Source organism: Pteropus medius, unplaced genomic scaffold (assembly GCF_902729225.1).
Source record: "Pteropus medius unplaced genomic scaffold, Ma_sr-lr_union100, whole genome shotgun sequence".
Lineage (NCBI taxonomy): Eukaryota > Metazoa > Chordata > Mammalia > Chiroptera > Pteropodidae > Pteropus > Pteropus medius.
The window spans coordinates 29,452,382-29,471,913 of record NW_024340849.1 but is presented as its reverse complement, the minus strand read 5'-3'; the positions used below and the strand labels follow the sequence as shown (position 1 = coordinate 29,471,913).

At 37.5% G+C, this 19,532-nt stretch overlaps 1 protein-coding gene across 4 annotated transcripts in view; it reads left to right on the top strand.

Annotated features, from left to right (window-relative positions):
• Positions 1-19,532, top strand: part of MAPRE2 (microtubule associated protein RP/EB family member 2) — a 129,217-nt gene that overhangs the window by 11,560 nt on the left and 98,125 nt on the right. For all 4 annotated transcript variants that reach the window (XM_039843258.1, XM_039843286.1, XM_039843294.1 and 1 more), the window contains exon 2: positions 6,369-6,430. In XM_039843258.1, coding sequence (XP_039699192.1) covers positions 6,369-6,430 — 62 coding nt within the window. The remainder of the gene's footprint in view (positions 1-6,368; positions 6,431-19,532) is intronic.

The following is a 19,532-nucleotide window of genomic DNA, read 5'->3' as shown; positions in this document are numbered from 1 at the left end:
AACACCTCAATTCACCTATGGCCTCTAGCCGCATTAATAAAGAGTATAGCTTATCTTTACCTATCCTTTCTCCGCAGGATATCCCAGCACTCTGAAAGGTGGTGGTTAACCCATCTTTCTTAGAATAAAATATAAAAGAAAATGCAATAGGAACTATATTTTTTCTTTGGAGAATCCATAAATTTTCAAAATATGAGAAAAATATAATTTTGATACTCCATTAGCACATTGAATTATTTAGTTAAATTGGAATAGACAGTGGTGATAAAATTCAAACTTCCATTTAACATGTGGACAATGCCACTGTAGCTCCTCAAAATATAAAAGCAGTGTGATTTCCAGCAGAATTTTTTTAAAGCATTTACTCAGAAACGCTCCTGAGCTCACTTTTCTCTGTGCATGTGGTTGTTAGTGTTGGGTCATCTCTCCATCAGGTGGCCTGGGCTGAGACATAAAGAGGTATCTTATCCTGTTAGAGATAAAAGAAGACAGGGAAAAAGCAGAACTGCTAACTCAGTCTAGCGGTAAGTTGTATTGTGCTGCTCCAAATACAAAGATAAGAAGGCCTGCATCCCATGGTTTCATGTAGCTACACCATTATTGGACACTAGTATGGCATCTGCCTAAGGCACCAGAGCATGCAAGGACAAGAAGGAAAATAGATTTAAAATACAGGGATTAGACAATGGTTATCCATCTTTTGAGGGAGGTCAGAGCAGCCCTCCATACCCAGGGTCCTAGCAATCCTCTGGCCACTGTCAGTCATACTCAGATCTCACACTTTACCCTTTGAACATTTTTAATATGTTACTGCATCACTTTGGATGGTCAAAGGAATAACACTGTAAAGACAGAAGGCATGTAAAGCATGGTTTTCACTACAGCTCAAATGCTAAATCTGAACCCTGGGTGCTCAAGGTGAATCTGATACCACTCTCTCTGCTGCTTTCCTGTTTCAGGAACATTCTGCTACATTTCATCATCAATCACACTTATGAGGAAAGGAGCCGTTCTGTTCCAACTACTTTATTTTCAAGGATATCTGATTAAAAATGAATAAAAGCATAAGTGAAAACAATTATCAAAAACTTACATAATTAAAATGCATGTGATATTTCTCATGTATGTAATTTGTCTCATGTTTTTTCCTTTTTTTTTTTTTTAGAATTTTACTTTCGTACATTTAGCATTATGAATATTCTATTTTAGAATAGAAAGGACAGTCTACGCCTGCTATGGGAAGTAGCAGATGGATAAAGGAGGATTCTAAGATGGGAGGATTAGGCTTAATTTGCATGAAAAGAATTGCTTTTCTATTTTATTATTACTATCACATTAGATAGTTTCTGGGGATTATCCTTTTATAGAAGTCCAAATCACATGACCTATAAGAAGTTTATAACATCATTACTGTTCTTAACATATACCACCAAAATCCCATTATTAGCCAGCTATGGTTTTTCAAAAGCCCTTAAACATGCAATGTGGTTCATTTTGTCATTTGCCTTTCTTAAGGAGAAAAATGTTTTGTACCATAATACCCAAGATTCAGTGTAATTTGACCTTTACTTGCCAGATAATGTCATTTGGTTTGGTTTCCCTGGTGTGTGCTCCCCTCTGTGCTTCCTAGCAGGCGTGCCTCTAGTCCCCTGGGGGAGTGGAACTGGGCAGACTCTTGGCCCCCCTGTGCTCCCCCTGGGAAGGTCCTGAGACCACTAATTGAGGAGGTGCTGGTGAAGGCGGAGCTCTCTGGAAGGCTGTTATCAAGTAGTATCAGCCTAAGGATTAATAGCATGTGACCTTCTGTTAATGCTTACAGCTGCTTTATTCCTAGAAAGCTGTGGACCTCCCACACTAAAGAATGTGATATACAACTGGAGTGATTCAATATCTCTAAGTAGCCAAGGGGAATTTGGAATTTAAGCTGTAACTCATTCTGAACATCTAGAGATAGCTTAGTCAACTCCTGAGAGGAAAACCTGGGTTCAGGTCCCAGCGGTGTTGTCTTCTTGGAAATGTTGGCTGGGAGCAGCTGGGGAGGCAGTGATTCTTGTCTTTTTGTGGAGAGAATGTTTTAACCCTGCGTTGATCAGAAGCCTCATTGGCTAAATACATAGCACTAATGAAAGAGAGCACTTTTTCAATGGCATGGCATGACTGGAAATATTTTTACAGCCCTTTTTTTCATTCTGATATATCTCTCATGTGCCTGTGGCTTTCTGGTCAGACAAGAAAGCAGTCTTCGGTGCGGGGAGGAGGTATTATCTAGCTAGCACTGATGTTCTCCTGTGCCTCACACATGGGATGCTAGAATCCCAAGCTTGTTTAAAGAAAGAGGATTTGAAATTTCTAGAGGATGAGGGAAAATGGACTTTTGTAGAAGCAGAGAATGTGCTTTGTTAAAGAGTTTGACCACGTCATGATTCTCGTCCTAACAAAGATATTCGGTCTTTTCAATGAAAACAAAACCAACAAGCCCAAGGAAAGCATCTGGCTTACGGCTGCTTATTTCTGAGAAGCTGCCTAGTGCTCAGAGTGAGAAGGGTCAAGGTCAACATGGTGTCTCCTAGCATGAAGGGAGACTCTGCAAGCTCCTCTTTATGTGGGGGTGATTAAAGATATGCCTGTACTTAGCGTGTGGCCCAGGTTGGAATGCAGAACACCTGCCTTCTCATCCAAAAAATCCACCAAAGATGAAATTCTATTCTGGTGCGAATACTAAGATGTGGGAATTTTGGAAATTCATGGCTAGCATGCACTGGACATTATGAGAGGTCGTTTCCAAAATGCAGAGGTGTCAAACTGGTACTTAGAAGTCACTTTTGGTTTTGAGTGTGTGTATTTGTATCAATATTTTGAATTTTAATGAAGGGTTGGGAAGGTAAATATAGGAGAAAGAGGGGATAACAGCGGAGAAAATTCCAAGGTAGGCAAACTCAAACAGCAGAATATTGGCGGTGGTTTCTGAGTGCTAACGTCATGCTTAGGATTTTTCCCTTGGACCTGTGCAGTGTGAAGCAAATTCCTCACTCCGTCTTGGCCACTGCTTTGGGGCCCTGTTCTTCTCTGGAGAAGTAAAAAAATAGAAGAGAGTGATCTTGTTCAATCCTAGTTGTGGTTCCATCTCATGGTTTTTTAAATTAAACTCTTTATTTTGAGACAGCTGTACATTGACATTTAGTTATAAGAAACGATACAGAGATACCACATGTATCCTTTACTCAGTTTCCTCCTCAATGGTAACATCTTGAAAATCTACAGGACAGCGTCACAACCAGGATATTGACACTGATATATGTTCAAGATACAGAACATTTTCGTCACCACAAGGACCTCTTACGTTGCCCTTTCATTACCAAACCCACTTCCCTCCAGCCCTCACTCCCTTCTTGACCCCTGGCAAACACTAATCTGTCCCATTTCTACAGTTTGCTCATTTCAAGAATGTTAGATAAATGGAATCATACAGTATATAACCTACAGGATTGGCTCTTTTCACTCTGCATAATTCTCTGGAAATTCACCTAGGTTTTGCATATGTCAATAGTTGGTTCATTTTTAATTGCTGAGTAGTATTCCATGGTATATTGGATGTACCACAGTTGTTGACTATTAACCTCTCTAAGGCTCTCTGGGTTGTCTCCAGTTTCGGGCCACTGTGAATATATCTGCTGTAAACATGTGTTTTTACTCCTTTGGAAAAATACCTGGGAGTGTAATTGGTAGGTTGTGTGGTAGTTGTATATTTAGTTTAAAAAAAAAAAAAAGCCAAATGTTTTCTGGGGTAGCTAGGCCATTGTACATTCTCACAAGCAATATATGAATGATTTGGTTTTTCATCAGCATTTCATGTTGTCACCGTTTATTTTAGCCATTCTGATAAGTGTATAGCGACACCTCACATGGTTCTTAATTTTCACTTACATAATGGCTAATGATGTTGAATATCATCAGTTCATGTGCTTATTTGCTAACTGTATATCCTCAGTTAAATGTCTGCTTATATCTTTTGCCCATTTTCTAATTGTTTGGTTTTTTCACTGTTGAGTTCTGAGATTTCCGAATTCTAGATACTAGTCTTTTGTCAGGTGGTTTGCAAATATTTTCTCCTAGTTTATGCCTTATATTTACATCCACTTCATATGGGCAAAAGTTCTTGATTTTAATTAAGTCCAGTTTATTAATATCTCCTTTTATGGATTGTGTTTTTCACGTCAAGGCTAAGAAGTCTCTGCCAGGCCCTAGATTCCAAAGATTTTCTACTTTTTTTACTAAACATTTCATAATTTTACATTTTACATTTATGTAGCAATCCATTTGAGTTAATCTTTCTATAGTGTGAAACTCATAGACAATAACTGCTCTTCATCTGCCAAACACCACAGAAAAAGTGTTGCCTCTCCTGCCACCCCCACTAAGGGGAGCCTAGACCGGCCCCTCACAAGACTTTGTCTTATTGAGCACCTTCTCTGTCCCAGAGCAAGAGCTGTCCAGGTGTCCAAATCAATGGCAAAGGCCTGGCTTTCCAGGTCACATGATATGGATGAGATAAAGATGATAGTCTGACAGGCTCAGTTAGAATCTAGACGCGTGATATTGAGCAAACTGCTCCACTACTCTAAGCCTTGTTTTTTTCATTTGTACTAAGATGGTTTTGAGGATTAAATTAGATAAAATATGTGAAATAACTTGTGCATAAATGATTTCATTCTTCTCCAAATGATTTCATTCTTCTCCAAACTGACCCATTACAGCTGCTGAAAAATTAGCAATAGTTTGTTGTCAGAGAACAGAAAAAGGCCAATTGTGTAGAGCCATTCCCACATTTTCTAAGGGCTAATTATCTGGTTTATAGATAAACTAGGAACCTTATGCTCTTGCTTCCCAGCTTGGTGGCCAATGCTTTCATACCCAGCAGCTATGTTACTAGGCAAAGAGCAAATGAAAATGTTATTCTGATTCAGTTACTATTTCTAGAAGGTTGGAAAACTTAGGAAAAGAAACCAATATACGTGGGAACAGATTTTCTTTAAACCTGATTTTTTAGTTTTATCAACTTTCATTAAATTATAGAAATGATGTGAAATACCCATAAAATTGAATTCTGCTATAAAACAGGTAAAGAAATTCTACCTGTTCTATCTGAAGAAAAAATTGTCAGCTTACCTGAGTGCAGTTCTTGAAACCATTCATGTTAAATTTTCTGATTTTTAAAACAAGCCAAATCTTACAAATTACTTTTGCACTTCCTTATAGAAGAGCGTCACATTGAACACTCGGCTGTCACCTTTACTTTTATTCTCTCATCGCTTACCGTTTTTCTTTTTCTTTCGCCATCTCTTTCCACTATAGGAAAAATATAAAAGACCTCCTCCTCCCTTTCTTAAAATCCTTCTCCCAATGACATCTCCAGAACTATGTCTGGGATTAATCACAAAGTGTTGGAGCTGCCGCAGATATTTTATTTTTATACAATTGATTTTAAGCTAAATAAGCACCAGAGGCTTTCCTGAAATGGCCATATACGCAGAAAAATACAAAAGAGCTATGTGCAGGGGGAGGGCTTAGGTGGAAGTTGGGAAGAGATCATTTCTAATTTGTTTCTCGGGGTGGTGGGAATTCCAATAAGGCTCACGCGCATGTGCATCTTATGTCTGTTTTTGCAGCATCTGCCCCAGTTACCATCCTCCCCACTCCTCACACTGAACCCTCAAAATCTGGAGCTCGGATGCATTTCTCAGCCTCTAGAATTGGATCCGTCCTCCATCAGTTTACTCTCTTGTCACTTAGCCAGTGCATGTTGCGAAGAGAAATAGTTAATTCACATAAAGAAAGTAAATGATTACTTGTTGGTGTATATATTTTGAAGTTTGATCCTGGAATTGCTTCTAATGCTTATCCTGTTAAAATTAAACACCAGTCTTTTGACTAGAAGACCAAGACCAAGCCTATGATGATACTAGATGTGAAACATGCAAATTAATCTAAGTTTGGGGAAGTCTATATTTTAATTGATGGCATTTGATACTTCACTAGAGATACTGCTTCCCGAGGTTATCTGCTGACACATGATTCTCATCACATCAGACTATCAGGGAAAAAGATTTTTTAAAAATCTCTTTATAGGACTGATATTATACTAAATATTCACAAACTAAGAATTGATCTAATAATATAGATTGAGAACTCTATTGTTTGGCTAACTTAATCTCTCTTAAGGTAAAATCAACTGGATTTTGTGTGCATGTTTTAATTTCCTTTTCCATTGCTGGCCATACCCAATGAACTGAATTATAACTCTTTGCTCCTATGTATTATTCGTATTAAATGCTCTCTCTTTATTCTTTTTTTCATTTTTACTATTCCAGCATCCCATTTCTCAGAGAAACAGTTCATCTCGACAGCCAGGGAGAGAGCCTGGATGCCCAAGGTAAGATTTAAATATAAATTATGTTGTGTGACTTATAGATTAAATTGTTTACAAATTAAATTGGAGTATTATTAATGCCTTTTTAACAAATTTTGTTTTCAAAATTTCCTTATACAATGAAAGTAAATATCTACATAAATATACTTTGTTAAAACATTATCTTTCAAACCACATTTCATTTCCTACATATACTTAGGGCTAATTAACTGCTATAAGCAATTCTTCTAAAAATAGTCGCGCTGATTAAAGTTTAATTTTGGAGATCTTATTAATAATAAGTGGAGAGAGAGACTATCTAGATACAGTCAAAGACCTCATGACATTTCTAATTGTGAATTAGTGATTGATCTTGTTAAAAATCAAGGCAACTGCTCAGTTGAATTTACTATAAAGAGATCTGGGTATCTTGAAAGGAGATGAAGATCTGGAAAGCCTCGTTTTGCAGTTTGGGATTTGTGTTGAAACACAATCATTTGACCTTCAGTTATTTCCCACTGGTACTCCGAGTCTGTCTAATAATGCCTCCAAGGTTCGCTCCCAAGGAGCTCCGTAGAACAAAGGAACAATTAACTAAAGTTCCACCAGATGGCAATATTTGGAAAGCCATCCAGAGGTTTCAAAGCTATGAGTTACTGTTCACAGTGAGATGAGCCTCACAAAGTGGAACATTTTAGATTTCATCAAAGGTGCTCTAAACATCTTTTGTTTTACTTCTTTTTTTCTCCATAGCATCAAAAATTCTTACTAGGGGGAAATAAAAGGTGTGTGTGGTGGCAGGGGTGGGTGTTTGTATTGTTTTCTCTTGTTGTTCATTCTGGAATGATAAAATTAGAACTTTATTCTTATATAATTCTCCAATCTGTATTGGTGAGTATTAAAAACTCAAATCAATGGATAATATACCATATTTGTCTTGGGGTTTTTTTGTGATAAATGCTATGGCCGATCATTTTGAAATAATTTATTTTAGAAGAGAAACCTAAAATTCTTCTAAAAGGATAGAATTTTAAGGAGTTGCCTTGATATTAAACCAAGTGAAATTTGCAGGTACAAAAGTATTTGTATTGTATTGAAATAGTTAAGATTTATTTAAATAGGATGAGTAAACTTTTCCCCTTTTGTTCTAATGAAAGTGGAGATACTGCACCCTGAGTTGTGTCCAAACAGCTGGACTCCAAGGACCGGAGCTGCCTCTAGGGCAGAGTTGAGACAGAGGGTGTAGAAAGGTGTCTGAGGGCAATTGAAATAGAAAGCACCAAAAAGAGGAGTCACCTCAATTTTCTTTGTACATGTAAAAGTAGTTCCTGAATAGATGTTGAGAGCCCTTTGCAACCTGTTCTTGTGCTGCCAGCCCTTTTAGTATGGGGCCCATACGTCTAGTGTCTGGGACAGTCGTGGTTTACTTCTGTTGTCATAGAATATAGTCTATTTAGCACCCCCTTTACCTTCAAAAGTGTCTTAGTTTAGATTATAAGCTATACAATCGCCCTATCTTCCAGGTTGGCGTGTTTGAAGAAAGAGTAATAGAAAAGGGTGGCCCAATATCTAAATTGGGTATCAGTTTATAAACTTCCTTATATATCTGGAGCTACAGGACAAATGCTTCTTTTTCTGTAAAGAGCCACATAGTAAATATTTTCTACTTTGTGGACCATATAGTCTCTGTGACAACTATTCAACTCATTGTCATGGGAAAACAGCCATAGACAATACAAAAATGAATGAGCTTGGCTGTGTTCCAGTAAAACTTTATTAGCAAAAACAAGCCACGGTTTGCAGACCCTTGAGAGACAACAGATGGTAAGGGGGATATGAGATGATGGAGAACCAAGACAGCCATCCTAATTCCTCTTCTCTTCATATCCCTTCCAGTTGCAGCTTCCTTATTTAACTCTCTCAGGAACTAGTATTAATAATTTCTTTGAGGGAATAATCTGATCATTAGTCATATGGTTTCCTGCGATTACTGAGTCTAGCTGCTTGCTTCTCACTCAAATCTGTTTCTGCACCAGGTACAATATGCCTGTGCTTTATACATCATGACATAGACTAGCATTCCTACTCAGGCATCACCTGAGTCCTAGAATTAAGCACTGGAGCAATAGCTTTTTAGTAGACAACTTAATTTTATGTTTTGGTCCTTGCTAAATCACTGTCACAGGAAATAGAGCCACATTAAAGAAAGGTTAATGTTGACCATATTTTTTATTATAAAAACAATAAATTGAAAGGAAACTTTGGAAAGAAGAAAATCTTTTGTAACACCATCCCAAATAACTATTTTTCCATTTTTGCATATTTGCTTTTCCCATGAGTATTTCTATTTTTCAATAGTGGATATCATAGTGCGTGTGAACCTCGTATTTTACTTAGCAATAGTCACAGGCATCCTTCACGTGTCCCCAGAACTATCACTCGAATGGAATAGCATTATGTTATATCAATGTGCCATAACACTTTCCAGTTTTATAGCACTTTAAAAATGCCATACTAATTTTTTTTGCAGATATTGTGGTTGATTTGGTTGGTTTGGTTTGGTTCAGTTTAACTCGTATTTTTGGTTTTGTTGTCCATCTATTTCCTTAGGATAAAATTCCAGAAATGAGATTATTCAAGAATATGACCATTTTTATGACTTTTAATTCAGTTTACCATTTTTTCCCAAGAGGCTTGGAGTGCTTTACAGACATTCACAGCACAACTTTATCAGAAATAACATTTCAATAATATTTACCAAATGTATGTAAAGAACTGTACTAGTTGCTTTGGTATATAAAGATGAATAATGTGCTTATTCCACAAATATGTATTGAGAGACTACTATGAAGTAGGTATTCCAGGGTTTCAGTGGTAAGCCAGAGAGAGCTCTGTCTTAGTTTGACCTTATCAGGGAGTAAAGATACATATGCAAATAACTGTAATCATAGAAATGATTAGAAATAGAAATGATTAGATATAGAAAAAGAGATGTGCTATAGGAGAAAGACAGATAAAATATTATGAGAGTTTGAGAGGGGTGGGGAAGCCAAGCCTTGAAGGTAAGTTGAATTAGGATGCTCAGAGGTGATGAAATTTGCCTTTCATTCCATAAACATTCATTAATTGCCAAATATGTGCCAAGTTCTATACTAAAAACTAGGGCTATGAAGGTGAACAAGACAGAGCTCTTAGAGCTTACTATCTAGTGGAGTAGAGAACCTTTAAAAATTATTATAAGTGTGATAAGTAGGATAGCTTCTCCAGCACAGGATACATGGGGGTAGGGATGAAATGGGGGTTTCCTTTGAAGAGCTTTTCCATGGCTCCTCTTTTGACAGTCTTCATCATCAGTTACTGTTAAAATCTGTGGGCAATCTGCTTCTGGAACTTTGAAGGTTATTCTGGTTGTATTGACCAACATTCCAATTAAAATTGGCCTACATTTACAGGTAGTTTTCCCCAGTAAAGACATTTACTGAGAATATACAGAACAGAGGGCCGGGATCAGCAAGACCCCTATCCTGACCCTCACTAGCTAATGATTGAAACAAATCACTAAGAACTATAGGGTTTTATTTGTTTTGTTTTTTTAAACGGCTGGAAGGAAACTCAGTAATAGTCTAATCCGACTCACTCATTTTACAGATGAACATTCTTGTGTGAAGAGAGTTGACAACTAGCCTGTCATCAATTTGGTGACAAAGCCGTGACACCAGAACCATGGCTTCTGATTGTCACATGCTCGTTGTTCTATACTTCCCTAATTTTTCCCAACCTGAGCTATATTGTAAGGGTAAAAAGAACTAAAAAGAGAATTAGCCTAAGCATTCCTTGTGCACATATAAACAGTAATATGTTTATATTACTGTAAAAAAAACTTTTAAATTTTTTGAGTAATGAATAGATGAGTGGAAGGAAAGGAAAACTTGGAATAAATTCCTACATCTGCCACTTACTTCTTTTAGGATCCTGGCAAATAAGTTGACCTGACTGAGTTTTTCCATCTTGAGTTTTTGTTGTGAGAATCATTTGAGGTAACATAAGTGTTGGGTACATCACGGGTGCTCAGCAAATGTTTATTTTCTTTCTCCTTCCCTCCTAGAGCTACAGGTTCTTCATAGGTTTCCCTTTGTTTGTTAATGAGGTTACCTTATAAGACTCATGAGAGTTAAGGGAAGGAGTGAGAGTACATTTATAAAAGTATCTGGTGCAGAGCTTAATGTTCTCATTTCTGAATTTCGCTTAACTATGCTGAAGCAGAGGTTTTTATTCCTGGTTCTTATTTTCTTCAGCTTGTTTTACATGGTCTGTGGACATGTTGGTGGGACTTAAGAATTTATTTTATCTGTGATTTACTTTAAAGTGATTTGTCAAATATAGAAAGATGATTAAAAAAATGTGGCTAGATAAAGAAACTATGGTAAAATGTTGTAATTACTGAATATAGCTGGTGAGTATGAGTATACCTTATACTCCTATCCTATTTTTTATACTTTACTAGGTGTTTGAAACGTCCCAGTACAAACTTCTTTTTGAAGAATTATGTATTAAATATTAAGCCTCTGCCATGGCCCCATCACTGTGTAAGGTGCAGAAGGTACATTTTGAGCAGCAAATTCAAGATCTCAGCTCTGATAGATCTAAGAGCCACTGCAGGGACGTTAATGAAACAGGCAGTTCTGCTACAGGGCGCTAAGCACCATGGTAGGAGTACAGGACGCTGTGAGACCCCTGGCAGTGACAGTGAAGGCAGAAGTAGTGCAGAGAGGACAGACGAGGCTCCCAAGAGCTGGTGATATCTAATCAGAGACCTGAAGGAAAAGGAGAAGCTGGCAGGTATTTGGTTTGGGGGTAGGGCTATAGAGAAGGAGGGATTATTTGGGCAGAAAAAGTATTGTCTTCAAGGACCTGGAGAGGAGAAAAATAGGAGAAGTATATGGCATCCTAGTGAAACTGAAAGAAATTCAGTAGTGAGCTTCGGAATCAAGGGAGCAGTGAAAGACAGGGCTGGATGGACAGACAGGTCTGGAAGGGCCTTATGAAGCCAATGAAGAACTTTGAGTTGTACCTGAAAGTGGTCGTTAAAGTGTTTTAAGCAGAGAAGTAAAACTACATGCTTTATACTATCTTGGAATGGTCACTCTGGCAGCTTCTTGGAAAATGATCAGGAGGGGATAAGTAGAGAGACAAAACGAAAGATGGTGAGAATCTGGCTAAGGTGGTAACAACTGGCATAGAGATAAGTAGGAGGATTTGAGGAGACTAGAAGACAAAATAGACAGGCTTGGGTAAGGAAGAAGTCAAGGATTAATTCATTTCTTTGACACGTGCACTGAGTGTTTGCTCCATGGTGAGTATTATGTCAGGGCTGAGAAGAAAAATACGGTAAGGTAAGGGCTATAGGGAGTGCAGGGCAAGGTGTTGCTATTTTATGTAGAGGGGAGTAATGGAAAGGGGTCTTTCACGGGAGCACACATTGATCCTTAAGGATGCCCGCCAGGGATGCCAAAGTGAGAACTATTCACCTCGTGACCGCGGAGTCCAGTGGGCTTCCTGGGAGCTCTGCCAGTGCTGCGACTGGCAGAGGATGATGCACAGGTTCCTGGTAGAGGGAAGTCGGGAGTTTGGTGGCATTTACTGAGATAGGAAACACACGGTGAGGGAACATTGCAAGTGGGAGGGTGACAATCAGAAGCTCAATGTTGTACTCGTTGAGTGAGGGTGCCTGTGATGTCCTAGAGGATGTATAGAGGGACTTGGGATCTGAACCCCAAAAGAAAAAAAATGAACCACAAGTATAGTTTTGGGAGTCACTAGCATGTAAGCAGTAAGTGTACTGCTTGTATAGGTAAAATGGCCCAAGAAGAATGAGAGAGTCCAGAGCAGAACCTTGAAGCTCACCAATATTTAAGAGATAGATTAAGAGAAAGAGAGAGTACACCCATGTTCATAGCGGTAGCATTCATAATAGCCAAAAGGAGAAAGCAACCCACATGTCCAGATGAATAAACAAAATATGGTGTATACACACAATAGAATATTATCAGCTTTAAAAAGAAAGGGAATTCTGTTACATGCTACAATGTGGATGAACCATGAGGGCATTAAATTAAGTGAAATGTCAGTCACAAACTGACAAATACTGTATGATTCCACTGAGGTACGTAGAGCACTGAAAATTCATAGAGACAAAGTAGAATGGTGGTTGTTAAAGCTGGAAAGAAGGAGATATGGAAAGTTATTGTGTTATATAAGATGAAGAGTTCTGGAGATGGATGCTGATGATAGTTGCACAATTTGAAATGTGAATGTACACCTCAGTGGTTAAAATGATAAATTTTACGTAATGTGTATTTGACTAAGGGAGTTAGTTCAGAATCTTGATGAGGATAATTTCAATGGCATGGTCAAGGTGGAACCCATCATGCAAGAAGTTGAGTGAGGGAGAAGTGGAAAAGGTAGGTATAGATAAACCTTAATATGTTTGGGTATAAAGATAAGAAAAAGAGGGACCTGAGGAGAAGAACTGATTTAAAGTGGAAGAGACTTGATCTGTTCAAATGGTACTGGGAAGGAGCCAGCAAAAGGGATGTATAAAGTTCTGGTTGAAAGTTATGGGGCAGATCTTTGAGAAGGCAAGAGGCAACTGGCCAGGATATACCTCTTCGTTGCAACAATCAAGAAGCAGAATAGGATGGCTCTCTACCTTTCAGGTAAATGTGAAGATTAGGGGCAGGAAACTTAAATTCTTGTTTAATGGCTTCAATAACCTCCCTCTGTGAAGTAAGAGGCAAGGCTTTTTGCTAAATGGGAGCTGAAGGTAGAAGGGTCAGATATAAAGAAATGGAGAAAGTATTAAAATGTCTGCTTTATAAATAATGGCAGCGTGCTGACTAGGGACACAGAAAGATGCTCTGGGGGCATTGACACCCACTTGGGTTCGGAAGCCATGAGTTTATAGCTATGCTGGTCTTCTAGGTACAATGCCTTTTTTCCCAAGCAGAGCACTGCAGAAACACAAGTGCCTGGGCAGATGAAAACTTTACATCTTTACGAGAGTTCCTCTTGGGGGAAACATGAAAATTAATTACGAGGACAATACCTTTATTTTAAAGTGGGCTAAAAAGAATGATTTATTCTTTTTAAAATGTTGTAGGAGCTACATGACTGAGTTAAGAGCTGCCAACTGGTTTATAATTAGTTTGAGGTTTGTACAGGGATTATAACTAACTCAGGAAGGCCCCCTGTTGACAGAACAGATTATTGGGGACCAGCCTTAATTAGTTAATTCAATTGATTCACAGTGAAACTAAATGGCATATTGAGTTGTTCGGTGTCACGTCCCCCATTCACAAACCTGGATTGCCTGGGTACTTGTGGCATCTATTTGAGGCAACTGCTTCAGGGCATCCTGAAATAAAACTGCCAATTGCTTAGCAAAGCTTTACTACATTGTATGTCCCCATAGGAGATTTCTGCCTCTTGCGTGGATACCAGGATCTGGTTTAGTATTTTCATTTTTGCCAGCAAAAATTTCACTTGAATTACTCTGAGGCTGACATATCTTATCAAAGTTTTCTTTGCAAGTGGGCCATGGTATGCGGAAAGAATGCTATTGATGTCTCCTAGGCTGGTTCCTGGAATGCGTGTATATTTCGAGGCTCCCTAATCAAGAAATGTGTTTGTTCTACACCCTGCACTATCTGAGCTTATTTTTTCCCATCTGAACATCATTAAAAATAAAAGAATTAATAAAGATGATGAGCACTAACCCTATGACATTTCTTATCCCACCGATAGCCCCAGAACTTTAGAGCTGACCCCTAAATGTTTTGCAACATGCTCTCTACCTGTGCCACCTAATTTAGTAGCCACTAGCCACACGTGCCCATTGAGTATTTGAAATGTAGCTATGTGATTGAGGAATATTTATATGCATTTTAAATTTAATTTTAATTCAATGTAGCCACATGTGACCAGTAGCTATTGTGTTGGACAGCCAGCTCTAGAAGCCAGATTAGACAGAACTGAAGTTTTAAATAACAGCTTACAAATAGAGCCACTCTGGGAAACTCAATCTGGTCTTTGATGTCCAAACAGGTCTGGCCTGGCCTCATCCTGCCATCAAGTTGATCATAGCCTAGGGTTTCTGGTCTGTGTAAGGTTAAGCATGGGGGAGGGAGCAAGATCTGAAAACAACCTGCAGCCAAGCTGGATTCACCTTCATCTCTTCCTAAACCATCTCTCCAGTACCTGAACACAAGAATCTGTGTACAAAGGGAAAAAATGTGGGGGAGAGAAGAAACTTCGTACAAGGACTCTGCTAGCAATTTCGTATCCCTTGTCTCAGTCTTTATATTTCCTATGTGGAACTTGTTTATGCTTTTTACAAATGAGGAAATTGAGTTTTAGAGAGATTACTAACTTGTTGAAGACACATAGCTAGTAAGTGATAGTGGCAAGATTAGAACCGAAGCAGGACTCACAGCTGGATACACATGTTTGGAACTGCCCACGAAGCAGAAAACCTTGAGGGTAAGACTGGAGGTAGAGTTGGGGCAATGGGAGGCAAATGACTTTAATTCTGTGTGCGTGCGCACGCATGTGCGTTGTGTGTGTGTTTAATCCTGATTATCTCAGATATTGTACCTGGATTCCCCCTCTCCTCTCCCTCCTGCCCTCCCCACTTCAGTTACGTTGATTATACGTTACCCCTTCATGGAAACACAACTATTAGTGTCCTATAAGATATATAGTTGCTCATCTGGTCTAAAACTACTCAAGAAACAAAGACGTATTTCAGCCTCTTAATTACCATCTAGGTAAAATTCTCAAGCCACTTGGTACTTATGTATACTTATGATTTATGTAAGATTACCAACAATCACTTAAGCAAACATCATGTGGAGTTCAGCTGCTGCCTGCCTTCCTTCTCAAGAATCTCTTACATGTATATTTTCTTCTATTTCTCTAGTAGTTCCAAAATTTCCACTATTGAAAATAATCGTGGAAATCATAAAAACAAATCACCTATAACCCACCCTAACCAATCATTTGTATTTTTTTCTAGTCCTCCACATAATTTTACATTGTTGTAACCATACCCTGTGCATACTTTAATATACTGCTTTTTAACTTTGCCCAGCAGTTTCCCCTGCTGCCACACATATTCATGATTATAGTGTTAATCTGTAGAATAGTCTATAGAGTTGGCATATTATGATTCCAACCTCCATTGTTTGATGCATGGAGTCTTTTTCCAAGCTCACTTTGGTAGGCTTTAAACTGGTCGGTTGTAACTGGGTAAACAGTACCCTGATTAAACTGGCTGGCAGTCTTACACCTGGGTGTTCCCACAATCCCTGTGGATACAGTCGTTATACTATGGAATTTCCAATTGGATATTACCTTGGATTTCAATTTTTTCCACAAATATAATTTTTAACTCCCAAAACATAATATTCTCAAGAGCAATATTTGATGATACATTCTATTTTAATTCTCCCCCTCCCCCAGACATTAGACACTTAATGTATGTTTTCTGAGTTCTGTAGAAGTCTATAAAACTGGCTTGGCTTCAGGTTGCCTAGCAACTTGTACTGTGGGTGACACAGATCTTCAGCATCCCTTACCTCAAATATCATTCTGCTTAAAATGTGTGCACTGACGTGTTTGTCTCTGTTCTAAAGTTAGTCATGTTTCAGTCTTCAAGAAAGCAATTCAAATGAATCAGATTATCAGGTTAATATCAAACTACATTAAGAAATATGAACAGTAAAGGTCAAGATATGCCTCAGTGCCTCCCTAGTGGACTAAATTCTAGGCCATCGGGTTTTTGTATTTGCCAATATTTCATACTCCTGCTTTGGAGTATGATATTAAGCCTTTACTGCACCATGATGTTTCAAAAGGCTGATGTGTTATTCTGTTATGATTTCTCAAGGCAATGACCAGGCTATATAATATCTGCTATGCGGAGTTTCTCCCACGGGATTCTAGTCTCTAACTCTATTTTTGCTCTTGGGGAGTGATATGTTTCAGACCTGTGTGAGGTAATGCTGCTCATGCAACATTACTTTGGCTTATGAGCTGGACTGAACCATTAGTATCCTTTTCTGGTGCCTGGCTTAGAGGAAAAACTTGGTTTTGTTTGTCAAAAATATGAATCGAGTGCTTGGAACGTTGCATAATGACATCATTGCCGCCAACCAGGGATAACAATTCTATAATGCTGTCTTGAAATAAGAATATCCAACTGCTCTTGACTCCTACTCAAGAAAACATATAATAATAATTGCCTAACTCAGGCACACTACTTAATTTTTTTTAAAGCTGCATCTTATTAAAACCTTGATATTTTTATTATATGGTAAGATAATAAAATGTGAAGCAATTGGATTTCGAGGTGAAAAGGGTAAAAGAGAAAATTTTGGTTGGAAAATTGACATCGCTGGCACAAAGAACAGAATTGTTTACCTGGATGGGACTCAAATGTTTTTAAATAATACAGAATTTTGGCTATCCTAAGATGGTCATAAAGGTTACAGAAGAGATGGACTTTGAGCTAAGACTGCTTTTGAAAATATGGGTAGGTGAAAAGGAGGAAAAAAGACATTCCAGGTACCAGTCAGAAAGTACACAGAACAGAGCATAATCTACCTTAAGGGGTGGGGAGTGGCGGTGACTGATTTGTTAATGCGAATAATGGAGGATTAGAGGGGGAAGATAAGCTGGGTCAAACTATGCAGTCCCAAATACCAGACTAAGTAATTTAAACTTTATATTTTAGGTACTAGGAAGTACTGAACATGATGCAAATCCTCTAGGAAAATCAGTTTTATTTTAAGATGGTAATTAAACAGTTTGGCTTCCCTTCTCTCCTGAACTTAAATTGAAATAGTAAGTATTTAATAAGAAAAAAAATCAATGCAAATCTGGAAACATGAATGGGACCAGAAATTGATAAACTTCAAGAAGAAGGAAAGAGGGCAGGATTGTATTTCTAGCTAAAGACAAAGAAAAAAAAAAAAAGCATGAAGTAATTCAGAGAACAGAAGAAAACCAAAAAAATCTAATTATTATCCTTTGTACAAAAAGTATTGACATCCATTAAATTCCACTACCCCTTCTCCAAAAAAAAAAATTGCTATGCCTAAGAAACAATTAGAAAACACAAGAATTCTTACAAATTAAAATTTTAATTATCAAATTAAAAGTCAAGAGAAGGCTTCACTGAATGTGGCTAGGGTATTTCAGAGAATAAAGCAAAAGATAAGATGGAAAATATGAGAAAAATATTAGAGATACGAAAGGATGGCCTAGAACAGGGGTCCCCAACCCCTGGGCTGGGACCATACAGATCAGAGGCCAGTTAGGAGCAGGGCCGCACAGCAGGATGTGAGCGGTAGGCAAGTGAGCAAAGCTTCATCTGTATTTGCAGCCACTCCCCAGCACAGGCATCACCGCCTCAGCTCCACCTCAGATCATCAGGCATTAGATCTTCATAAGAGCACGGTCCTGGTGCCAAAAAGGTTGGGGGCCACTGAAAAAGTCTACCATTTAAAGAGTGTCTTTAAAGGAGAAAAAAAAAAGACATTGGAGAAAAGAAATAAAGGCAAAACGATTCAAATTAAATGAGGCCACTGAATGTTGAGCAGGATAAATTTAAAAACCTGAACTTAGCTTGCTGAAATTTCAGGATAAAAGAGGTCTTAGAGCTTCTGGGGTAAAAAGTCAGACAGTGAGAAGACTTTCTCCAGAAGAGATCACCTGAGTGTCATAAGCTTTGATTAGCAATACTGGAGACTGAGACACAGTGCAAACATACTTTCAAAGTTCTGAGAGAAGTGATTTTGGAGCTATAGTTCTATACTCAGCCTCACTATCAAAGTATGAGAGCAAACAGGCATTTTTTGATATGTCTTTAAAAAAATTTACCCCTCTTGCTTCTCAAAAACTTAAGACATAGCCCGGGACAGTGTAAATGAGAAAAATATAAAGGTAACATAGCACCTAAAATTCTATGGAATTAATGGAAGAGTCCAATTATTAGAAATATAAGAAACACAAGGAGGCTAGGAGTAATATCAAAGTTATTGGTCCAAATTAGGTAATGGGTTCCCTGAAGAATGTCTTGGAAAAAGTCAGATTCTGTTATATAAATTTAGACCTAGTATCTGAGTAGCCTTATCACAATGGTGGTATCTTTCTTCTGCCCCCCTCCCCAAAAGTAGTTAAAAGCTCTAGGGAAAAAAAAAAAAAAAAAAAAACTATATAGATGAAGAGGTAGATATAGATATTTAGATATTTAGATATGTTCAGATTCAAGTTTAATCTTAAAAAAGGGCATGCTTTTGAACAACTAATGGCATGTGAGAAAAGAATTCATTTGACCTCGGTGCTTTTATTAGTCTATTCTGATTGCAAGGTTTAGAAAAGGTATTTCTTTCTCTATGGAAGCTAAAGCACTTGATTTTGGAGAGAATAAGAAATTACATAATTATAAATGCTGTTTACTAGACTTCAGGTTTAGAAGCAATCTATAGTCAAAACAGGGAAGACTTAACTCAGGAATATAATGTAAATATAAAGGATAAAGGAGACATAATGGTAAAACCATGCAAATTTAAAGCTGAGAAAGTTAAGAAGAAACATAATGGAAGGTCAATAGATAATATTCTTTGGAATGAGTCAAGAAATATAATTTTAAAAATGTTAAAGTTATAAAGGTAAGTACTAGAATAATTTTAAAATATTACCAATAATTGAGAGGGGAGGTAAAAAGTAATAAAAGTATGTTGAATTTCTTAGTAGAAAATAGTATTACTTCTATCTATATTTTTATATTATGTGGATAAATCAGTAGAATATATCTGAGTCTCTAGAGGTACAATTGTAACCCCAGAAGAACTAAAAACAAAGAGTTAAATATATATATATATATATATATATATATATATATATATATATATATATATATATATATAAATTATTGAAAATGGGACTAAAGGAAAGTAGTAAGATGATGTTTGCTCTTAATATTAAACATTTTGTAGTCCTCAAATTCTTAACACATGCATTTTCTATAAATTACAAACAAATTATTCACATATATAGAATAAAT